The sequence below is a fragment of the Excalfactoria chinensis genome, chromosome 7 (genome assembly GCF_039878825.1).
Source record: "Excalfactoria chinensis isolate bCotChi1 chromosome 7, bCotChi1.hap2, whole genome shotgun sequence".
NCBI classification, from domain to species: Eukaryota; Metazoa; Chordata; class Aves; order Galliformes; family Phasianidae; genus Excalfactoria; species Excalfactoria chinensis.
The window spans coordinates 12541807-12553193 of NC_092831.1; the positions used below are offsets into that span (position 1 = coordinate 12541807).

The 11387-nt window shown below is 36.4% G+C and overlaps 1 protein-coding gene across 2 annotated transcripts in view; it reads left to right on the forward strand.

The window, feature by feature from the left end:
• The window catches only part of XRCC5 (X-ray repair cross complementing 5), a 41721-nt gene extending 33560 nt beyond the window's left edge, over positions 1–8161 (forward strand). For both annotated transcript variants that reach the window (XM_072341536.1, XM_072341537.1), the window contains exons 19-21: positions 1181–1248; positions 5825–5896; positions 6679–8161. In XM_072341536.1, the coding sequence (XP_072197637.1) occupies positions 1181–1248; positions 5825–5896; positions 6679–6693 (155 nt within the window). In that variant the 3' untranslated portion in view covers positions 6694–8161. The remainder of the gene's footprint in view (positions 1–1180; positions 1249–5824; positions 5897–6678) is intronic.
• Positions 8162–11387: the final 3226 nt, after the last annotated feature.

Below are 11387 nucleotides of genomic sequence, written 5' to 3' on the forward strand. Positions count from 1 at the left end.
TTACCCAAATGTTTAAAAATACAGGATGGGAATGGGCTCAGTAGTCCAAAGCAGCAACACAAGGCAACTCTCAAGGACTGTTATATAGTAGTAGGGGGGCTTCTCAGAATATTTAATACAAAACAACAACAAAAAAAACCCCTAACAACAACGAAAAGAAGTCTTTGGAAGTAGGAAACTTGGATCTTCCAAAGCCATGCAAGAATGGAGTTGTAATATTTTTAATTGATTTAAACCATAATTTTCAACAAACTGGACTGTTTCTGAGGGGAAAAAAAAATATATGCAAACAAAGATGTTATTTTAATACACAATTTATTATCTTCTGAGAAGATGATAAAATCGTGATGCTCAATGCACAGTCTGAATAGGTTGACCCTATGCGGTAGCTGAGACAGCTTGCTAATACCAAACATAAAGTCCTATTTTCCCTGCTTCTCTTGACATGACCTATGCCCTCTATTCTACCAAATGTACCATTGGGCCTTGTCATGGGCAATCACCAGAAGACAAGGAATGTGAGTCAGTGTGTTGGTGATTCTTGGGACACATTAAGGTACAATTAAAATTGTGCTGCTGCTGAAACCTTCCTGAGCCTGCAGTTCTTTCCTCTCACACCCACAAATTCTTTATATAGGCACAAGCTTTCGTGTAGCCAAGTGATGAGCTAGGCAGGAAATGTAATTTTAATTTCTTTTGGGGCCAGGAGAGGGGAGGAGTAGTGTTGCTGCATAGAATGGTGGTGCAGATGCAAAAAGATAATAGTCATCCTGTAAAAGCAGAATCAATGCTAGTGATCATACTGTAGAACCACAGCATCAGTATTTGTATGGTAAGAGTTAATGTTAACTAAGGCTATTAAGGACTGAAGAGCATGCTGTGAATGACTATAAGTGTAATTTCTGATAGACTTCCAGCATTTCATCTGTGATTTCAGTGTCTCATTAGTTTTTGATTGTCATAATATTAACAGTTTCCTAAATGGATACTTCCACAAGCTTATGAATATTCTCATTAATTTATTTTTAAATCATATTTGACTCATTTATGCAAGTCGCATTTTCCCTTGAGCATTCTTTTTATTTCTGGTGATGGTGATGACACATGCCAAGGCTGGAATTCGGTGTGTTTTTTGGGAAGCCTTCTTATGATATTTATATATACATATATTTTTTTTTAGACAGAATATCTTTGATCACTAAAGATGAAGCAGAGGGAAGTACTGTGACTAGTGAAGAAGCTCAAAAGGTATCATAGTTTTAATTGGTATTTATTTGTATAGATTCCTTGCTGTGGCACAGAAGATTACTTATAATGTGTATAAATGAAATAGTATATAAGAAATGATAGTGTTCTTTTGCCATAGAATTAATATTGCCTCAATCCAGAGCAAAAATAATGCCCTAGTGTGTACTGCAGCAGTACATCTTAATTAGTCTTTAGGAAGTAGCATATTTGACATAATTATCTGAAAATATCCTGTACAAAGAACAGGAATTTCAGGAATTCAGTTTAGCAGCAATAAATTATATATTCAAGACTGCTATTTGAACCTCATAAAAAGAACTGTGATCTCATTGTTATCGTGCCAGTTCAAAAACCAGCATGCCTTTTTTCACTAAAGACTTTACTAACTAGCAATATAAAGTTATCTCTGCATATATAATGAAAATTAACCATATCAGTAATTACTACTTCATACCAGTCTTGTGGAGTGATGGGCATTGTAGATTATGCTGATGTTATTATCAGTGATCATATCACCTGTTTTCAGACAGAAAAAATCAGAGTACTTGCACATATTCTTTCTACGTAAATAAAGCACTATAATAAGTGTTTGCTGGGATGAATGATGTCAGTTTCAAAAGGAGTTAATTATAATGATGCCTTCTGTTTGAAAGAAGGCAGAATTCAGATTTGCTGTCAAAAATTGTGTTTGCGCATAGAGGATCAGGAATGGGTAGCCTTGAATCAGGTTGCTGAGCACCATAACTTTAAATTGTTTGGAAGGAAAGTCTTTGTGTTACAGATCCCTCAAGGTAAACCTGTACCTAGAATCACTAAGTACTTTTCAGCAAAGCTGCTTCTCTGCACGATGCCACATTGATTTTTGTTACTTCCAGACCTACGTGAGCAATAACCAGAAGGAGATTGAAGTGGGTTCTCTGTTGATTAATTAATTTGTAGGTAAAAGGTTGTATTTTTGAAACTGCTTTTTTAATCTATAACAATTTATCTCAAGGTAAAGAAGGCACAGAAGTGTCATGAAAACAAAAATACAAGCAAGCTCCTAAGAGTCCAAAAAAACCTAAGCCTGTGTACAAATGTCAGAATATTGCTTTTGAGCATGAAGGACCTACTGGTTGTTTATCATCACCCATAAATTTATAGAATAATCTTTTTTTTCCCTAGCAGTGGTTTTAAATATAAAAATGTTATAATTCGTTCTTAATAGCTTCACTTTTTAGTCTGAAACTGTTGGCATTCAAAGAGTGATAAGGCTGTGTGAATGAATACTTTAAGATCTTTATGGCTAGTAGAGATTTCCTTGAGTTTACATTTTTCCTAAGTATGAGCTTGTGGCAGCAAAGGAATGTTTTGTGAGGATGAAGCAGAAATTATGAAGAGTATCAAGGAGTAGAGTTACAGGATAAGATAGATCTGCAAAATGTTTGTAGACTGACTTAAGGGTGACTTTTCTTTTTACCATCATCCTGCAGTCAGTCAGCTTTTGCAGTAAAGGAAGAAGTTCTTTTGTGATTGATTGAAGGTCTTGTGACAGCTGTAACTAGGGGAATAACAAAGACTGTGGAATCAGCTCTGGGCTGCTGAGAGAACAAGAGTTCACTAATGTGACAGTTAACCTTGCATTTCAAGATAAATGAGTTGCATCTCTCTGGCAACTAGGCTGTTGGCAATCCCAGATGCACACTAGATAACCTCCCAGCTCTCCAGATCGAAAACCAGAATCTTGATGTGTGGAGTTGCCATTGTCAAAGGTTTGCATGGCGTTTTACAGAAGGAACTGAAGAGCTGTGTTGTTGGAGTAAGATCTGCAGAAACTAAAATTTTGTTGTGAGTTTGTGGGGCTGATATAAAATCTGGTCTCTGGTCCAGTTGAGCTGCAATGCATTTGGTATGCCAGGCCAGCATTTTCTTCAGTTTATAATAGATTGTGAAAGTTAATTTATTTTTCTGTAATGAAAGTGATACCTTTATCTCATGGGTTGTGCTGGATCTTTTAAAATAGCAAGCAGTGCAATACAAGTTTTCTTCACCTCCATATTAGGTTGTATGGTTATAATTGGAATTCTACAGGTCAAGGGATTGGCTGTCCCTGTGGCCCTGTGTGACACAGAAGCCTTTTCTCTTATATGCAGATCTCTGGCTGGTTGCATTTGCAGGACTGTTTTGGATATAAGATTCCAAGTTCATAGAACTGTCCTTTGGGGAGGGGAAGATTTGTATGGCAATCGGTTAGACAGGCAACTTGTACAAGTTTCTTCTTTGCTTTTTTTTGGCTGAGCAGGTTATCCATGCATACTTTTCTTTCTGTCATTGAGAAAAATGGTTTCATGTAGGTGGTTTTGTTTTGGTGTTGTTTTTTTTTTCTTGTAATAGAGATGCTTGTTTTAGAGGTAAGAATGGTAGGCTAAAAGAACAGGAATGTCAAGTACTTTTCCTGGTTACTTTGGGGAAGATAATGGATTTCAGCACAACTATTATATGTAATTTGCTTTTGCGTAAATGTAAACAGGTTTAGGAAAAAAATAATTTGGGGTGTTTGGAATTTGATGGAAGCTTCAGGTTGCAGTTTACTGCAAAATTTCATCTTACATTTCTTTAGCTTTCAGCTTTTTCTACTTAATTTAGTGCTGGAAAGCTAATTTTGAAAGCTTTAAAAAAAGTGCTACTTTTGTAAATAGCATTCAACTCTTAACTGCATAAAAGGAAATTTGATCTGGCACAAAAAAGCCTTTCAGAACTGACAGTGTCATTAGCTTTTAGTTTTATATTACGTGCTTTGTGTTCCTACCAGATTGAGAACTTTTTCAGCAAAAAAAAAGATAGACAAGTGTACAACATCTTGAAATTCTAATTTGTTCTGCCCCTGTCGCCTTTGTCTTTTGCATCTACAAAATTTCTAAGTCAAGTTGATGTTAACATAGTAAAACATGAATGCTGTCTGTGGAGTAGGTTTTCTACATTGCTTTTGGATGTTGCTCTTCAGAATGTAGGAAATGTTTGACCTTTGGCTGTTGAGACAGCTAGGCAGAGCCTGGCTGCGTGCACTGTCAGTGATGTTAGCCACAGTATATTTGCTCTTCATCCTATTAGATATTAGATTTAGTGCTTTCCTACAAAATTAACTTATCAATACTCTACCTAGTGGAAGGAATTTGGAGTGCCTTTTTCAGTGATATAAAATTGTAACCTCAGACATTAAAACTTAAGATACTTCTTGATACAGTGGGAGAATGCAGCAGGCAACTTCTTGGTGTTCTACTCATTGTTTAAATATGCCACTGTTATTCTAGAAAAGGATCATAACATTTAAGCTTGATACTGTGCAAGTATATTATCTTGTAGATAGATAGCTCTCTGACAGCTATTCCATGGCTTTTTACATGATCTGCATGGCTGTATAAGCCTGAAAGCCTCAGGAAAGCATTACTTAGCTTTCAGAAGTCAACTGTTAGCAGAAAAAAAGTTACCTAAACTCTTAACAGGTACTTAATGCATGTTTAATAATATGTTCTACCCAGACATTTAGTAGTTTCTATATTGCTAGAGTCTGTAACTAAAACTCATATATATGTATTTTTTTTCTACCATTATAGACGAAACACTTCTTTTCCCCACTATATTAGGCTGAGAAAAATAATTTGTAGATGGTTATACTGTGTTGTTGCTGTGTTTGATTTCAGTAGTTACAGTATGTGAATAAGTTAGCATTATCCTCTGTTTAAGGATGCCATGCTTTATGTGGAGGGCATATGGCGAGTTGGTATGAGCAGCTATTGCAGTAGAATTTTACATAATGAATGTTCTATTTTTGAAGAGCAGCATTCTAACCATCTTGCATGTTTGAGTGTTTGTTTTTTTTTTTTTTTTTTCAAATTCCTGTCTTTGTTCATTTGTTAAATGTTCATTGAATTAAATGAGAAACTTTACCGAGTTCTACACAGAGCTACAATGTCATACTGAAGATCTTTACTAAACAAGGTGTTGGTCAACTTATATATGTATTAATAGGAAAGTTTTTTTGTTTTTGTTTTTGTCCTCTGGCAGTTTGTAGTCACCTGTTACTTCTGGAGTTACATTTTTAAGAACACAAAAAATGGCTGTACTCACACAGACGTTTCCATCTAGTCCAGAATCCCCTTGTTGTAAGCAGACAATAACAGATGAGCAGGGAGAAGTGTACAGTCCCAGGCTCAGTCAATGACATCTCCAGTACTTGCTGTTTGTGAGGGGCTTCTTTGGATGTAGTCTTCAAATGATTTCTCTTCCATATGCTTTCCACATCTCTTCTTGACACCACAAACTAATATTTGCAACATTACATGGCATTCTACAGCTGGAGTGTGTTGTCTGAAGGACCACATTCTTTGTCTATTTCATTAAGCAGACTCCACAAAATCCTATAAAAACAAGTATTTGGAAGTTTCCTTTGTTTTAAGATAGTTTTGGAAGATGGAAACCAGAATGAATTTGATTCATGGTTTTTAATTACAAGATGCTAGTATTAATATTCTGTTCATTTAACGTTAAGGATCTGAGTTTTGTCAGCAGCATAAGTATTGTACTGTTGTATTTTCAGTTCTTGACTCCAGAAGAAAAGAAAAATGAAACTCTGCCTGACACAGATGAGGGTGGTGATGTTGATGACTTGGTGAGTACTGTAAAGACAGAATGTGCCTTTAGAACTCAGTAATAGCTGAAAGCTGGAGAGAGTAAGAGCTTCTTTGTCTTCAAGCAGTAGATTATAGTGCATGGCTTAGAAAACACCTGAGGAACTGAGTCAAAGAAGAGCCATGTGAAATTACCTAGCTTCATCCTTAATCTTACATAGATTAATTCTGTCCTCTTCTGTATTTTGAAAGAACCAATGCGGTTGCTTCTTTGGTAGCAGACTGTAGTTTACTATAATAGAATTTTAAAAAGATTGTAAATCTGTAAATCTAGAAAAGTTATTTATCTGGGTTGAAAGCTAAAAGTCATTTTAAAAAAGGCATTTTAATCTTCTCAATTAACTTTCTCTTCTACAAGCTTGATGAATTTCAAGGATTTCAAGGGATTTTTAATAAGGATTTTAGGTGTTTTTTTGTTGTTGTTTTGTGTTTTTTTCTTTTTTACAAGTGGAACCATTACAAATCTGTCTCCAACACTTAAGCTGGTTGTGTAGACGGTTCTGATAGAGTAGGCAGATTTCTACTTTTGGAGTGTATTTTTTGGATCTATGAATTGCACATATTATCTGAAAATGGGATTTAATGTTTGTTTTTGTACTTCCCAACAACTAAGTATTAAATTTGAATAATACATTAGAACTCAGGTTATTAATTCCACTTATGTTATGTAGGGATTTCTGAATTTCTTTTATTTTCTAAGCACTAAAAGATAAGAAATAACTTGCATTCAATGCCTCTTCTAAATCTGTTGCTTCTGTTTCAGCTGGACATGATGTGATCGAGTAATGCTTGGTGACTGTGCCTGCCAAGTTTTGGAAGAGCTCTCCCTGTGTAAGATGGGATACAAAAGGGGATGCTACTGGGAAGGCACTAAATCTTTATTTTTGTGAATGAGGGCAGAAGTCCTGGAGACATTTCCAGTTGGTATAAACGTCATCTGACTTCTCAAAAGCAGAACAGAAGATTGAAAGTATTTGTGAAGTAATGATAGCTTGAAGGAATCTCTTTATTCTCTCCATCATATCCTTGATATTGCTTTCAGCTAAAAACCACAAAATTATTGAGAGCTGATGTTGACTCCTGCAATTCTTCTTATGTTGCATGAGAAAGATAGAAATGTCACAGTGAGGTTACCAGGTAATGTAGAATTTTTAATGGATGTAACTCCATAGCATTATGGAGTTACAGAAGAAAAACAAATGGTATTTTCATGCTTTTCCCTAGAGGAAAAAAAAAAAAAAAAAGAGGAAAAAACCCAAACAAACCATCATTCTAGGCCAGGGAGTCACAAAGTAATTGGTTGAAATGACAGAATCTGAAGCACACAGCAAAATCACGTGTGCTGATTTTGCTGCACTGTACTCAAATTGCACTGATGGTCATCTGTCTGTGCTGCGGGTTCTTTTCTGTAAGCTCAATAGAGAGTTAATTTCCTAAAAATTTCTGTCTTTGTTACAAGTTTTCCTCTTTCATATGCTGGGAATTCTGTTGTGCTTGTTTTAATACTTTAACTAGTATGGTTCCTGGAGGTATGCTCCTGCTGCTAAAAGAATGAATGAATCATTTATATCCCCATTACACTGCAGGTAACTGCTAATGCAGAGCAGAGGAATCCGTGAAAGCTATATGCCAACACCTGTGACAGATAATTGATGATCGTTAACACTGATAACCAAAACAGGCTACTACCTATGCAAGGCAGTCTGAAGTAATCAGATACTGCTCAGAAATAGATGCTCAGATTTGTTTTACAGATATGAAGGGACAATAATGGCATCTTCACAGATGCTTATTTGTTGCAGCCAGATTCATTCCTTTCAAAGCTATTATTTTATTATTGTGTTTAAACATACTGTGCAAAGTGGTAATAATATCACAAAAAATAAATAATCATGAGCTGTAATTAAAAAGGATATCTATACTGAAGAGTATCTATGGAATGACTGTGCTGTACAGCTCCTATGTAGGAAACAGCAATTGCATTTTCCCACACTTCCCTACACAGGGACCTGTTTTCTCCTCTCTTTTGTCCTGTTTTGATTGAGTTCATGCAGCCTTTGAAGAGGTTTCCTGAGTGCAGGTGGCAGGGAATAGGTAGAATTTGTAGGTCTTCAGAGCATTCATGTTACACAAAGGTATTCTTCTGAATTGTAAATAGACCAATTTATTGAGTGTAATACTGGGTTAGTTTTTTTTTAATATACATTTTCTTAATTGTTTTGATTAATAAAAGATTTGATGGATAGTATTTGTTTTCTTTGGAACTTTTCTTGCTAAAGTTATAAGATTAACTACCTATGTAGTACTCAGGAAGGACTATCAAAAAGCTCTTTTCTGGGCATACAATGCAAACACTGAACATAGAAAGCTCTCTTCATAAGCTGAGTGTTATTACTTTATCTCTACTTTACAAACACAAACTTTCACAACACTCCAAATAAAACAATTTTTACTGTTCTTCAGAGGTAAGTTTTATTCATGACCAAACAGGGTACATAATTACTTTGCAAATCTAAGTAAGGATTGGGGGTTTCCATTTGTTTCAAACCATCTGGCCATGTTTTTAGAGTGTATTGCTTCTGTCAAACAATAAGCCTTGTGGATGAACAACCTTGGCCAGCCTTTTCTTGCTGAGCGATTGAAGCTTGCTTGTCTGTGCCTTTCTATTAGTCTACTACTGTAATATTGTTCTAACTCATTGGATATTATCTTTGATGGAGAAGCAGTGATTTCTGCATTGTGTTCTGAAAGTTTTTTTTATGAAAGTTAATACTGTGAGGAGACTGAAAGGGAGAGAAATTAATTTCTCAGCCCCTACTCCTTATTTAGCTGTTCTTGCAGCTGAATTGAGCAGTCAGCAGGCTAATCATCATGTTGCGTCAGCAATAACATATGTTGCCTCATCAGAAGCTACTGTCCTTCTTTTCTCTGGTTAGATGAAGGACTTCGACTGGAAAAGATATTTTGCAGGGTGGACTTTAGGAGGTGGAAAGCATCTTGAGATATACCAGGAAGTGACATATGAAAATGCATTGCTTATGAGATAGAACTTGGGGTGCAACATAGACACGTGAGTACTTTACGGAACAACTGAAATAGAGTTTTGGGGAGTGTCAGAGGAAAACTGAAGCTCTTCCAGTAGCAGTGCAACTGGAATGGGATCTTTAAGCAACCAGGCTATACTCTTGCTGCAGTTTACTCTGTCATTGAGATGTGAGGTCTGCAGATTTGGTAACGCAGTTTTCTTTCAGTCAATGCTCAGAAATCCATTTTGTGCTCAAGGCAGTTGTGAAAGTGTCACAGAAGCAATGGAAGGTAATTTCCAAACTGTTCCATGTTTGGAGACTTGATTCATCTGCGACTGGATTGGCTTGAAATGTACTATCAGGTCAGCAGTATAGTATCAGTCTGCCTAGGGAGTTCTACCAGTAAGATTTCATCTGTCCTTACAATGTGGCATAAAAGTATGACACATGCTGTCGAAGCTCTTCTGATATGAAGAGATCTCATTCTACTGTGCCAGGGCAAATTTTCTGCTTGGTAACTTTTGTGGTGCTTTGGTATTGGCAGAATGCTCTGTTTGGTGCTTGGGCAGGTTTTTTGGAGTCAGATAACTAGGAAGGAAATTCACCATTGTCCAGGGAAGACTGGAGAAGTGCTGGACTGTATTTTGTTAAGCTAACAGATATACCAGTGGATGTTCCCACATTGCTTATGAGCAATGCTTTTGTTTCTTTTCTTTTGTTTTGTTTTGTTTTTTCCTATGGGAAGTAGTAAGCAGTTAATTTAGCTGTTTGTTTATGAGAGAGGAAAACTCATTTCCACTAAGCTTTTAGCTTTGATCCTTTTACCGAGGTGTCTTCATTCAAGAGGCTTCTCGTCTTCTTGAGTGTGGATTTCACATGTGTAGTATTTCTATGTGCTATTTGGAAGGCAGAATTGTCCCTTGTGTGAGCTAAGCATACTGCCAAGCAGCTTTGGGAGAAGCTCTGTGCTCGTGTATACAGGCACCAGAAACTTAGAAAACTTTGGAATACATCTTATGTTAAAATTCAACCATATTTTTCCAAGTACCAAATTCTGGTAAGTTGAAAATTTAGTTCTCTCTGCCCTCATCCCCATATTTTACAGCTTTGGAATAAAAGTTACATTTATGAAAATAAGAGCTCTAAAGAAAAGCTAGAAAACCTGTCCCTTCTTGTTTTTATAGACTGTGCATAAATTTAGTGCGTTTCTGAGCTAAGAGTGCTTTAAAATAGTTCCTTCATTCATCTTACTGCTTTTTTTCAGCATTTACTTTAAATCACAATTTGAGTTGAGCAGAAATTAATCTGCTGCTGCTTCCCAGTAACATTGTGAAGCCAACATAAAGGAGACAATGAAACAAATCCTGTTTCTACTGGTGCCTCACTTTACAGTTCTCAGGTATTGATTCTCAAAAGCATCCCCACTATCAGCATCCTAAAGTACTCACAGAAGAGTGGTCAGAAAGTCTTCTTTTTAAATAGAAAATCTTTGCTGTGGTATGTTGCTCCAAGTAGAGATGATCTGGGCTCTGTGCTTAGAATTACACTGACAAACAGGTAGCTTCACAAAATGAATAGTTCCAACCCAGGTAACCTAAGCTCATGTGCTCTACAGAAAATAAGATACTCATATGATGGACAGTTGAGAAAGTCTGTGATGGAATTGGAGTGACCATAGAGACATACATTTAGTATTGCTTTCTATTTATTAAACCAAAGGATTTTTCTTCTTGCTTACATTTACTAAATTGTACTCCTGTCTTAACATATTCTTCTTAATTTGATGATCAGCAACAACCAACAACTGTCATTTCCTTTTCCTCCAGAAGGGAGTAAATAATGCAGGCTTCAAGATATAACAGAAAGCAGAAATATCTGCAGTGTGGAGTATAGCTAGAGACGGTTTCTACACAAACCCCAGAGGAGACCAACTGTGATGCAAGAATTTTTGCCTGAAGCATGTGGATCAGAAATAATGCTAGGTAAAATAAAGTAGCTGTAAGCACTTGCTTGTTGGAGTTGTATATAGTTTGGATGTGTGAGAATCTCTTCTCAAGACTGATAGTGCAAGCAGTCAAATATTTTCTCTCCGTGGGGCAAGGTACGTAAGTGAGGTTTATCTCCAGCATGAAGAAACAGCATATAGGCTTCTGCATAGTGTTAGCTTTTCCCAAGAGTTAGAGAAGCTGATTCAGGATGCTTAGGGACCTTTTACATACTAAAATGGAGAGGGGAAAAGTTTTACTTGGTATCAAGCAGGTTTCTGTGGAAAGCCCTGATCTGAATGTGTAAGAGTGAGCCAAAAGCTTTTCCTTGTCATGCCTTAATACCATGTGTGAATCCTATGTAAATACCATCTTCTAGCCCACAGCATTCCTGAATTCTCATGAGATGGCACTGGTCTTCCTACATAGAATAAAAAATGGCTCAGCAGCAAATGTGAGAT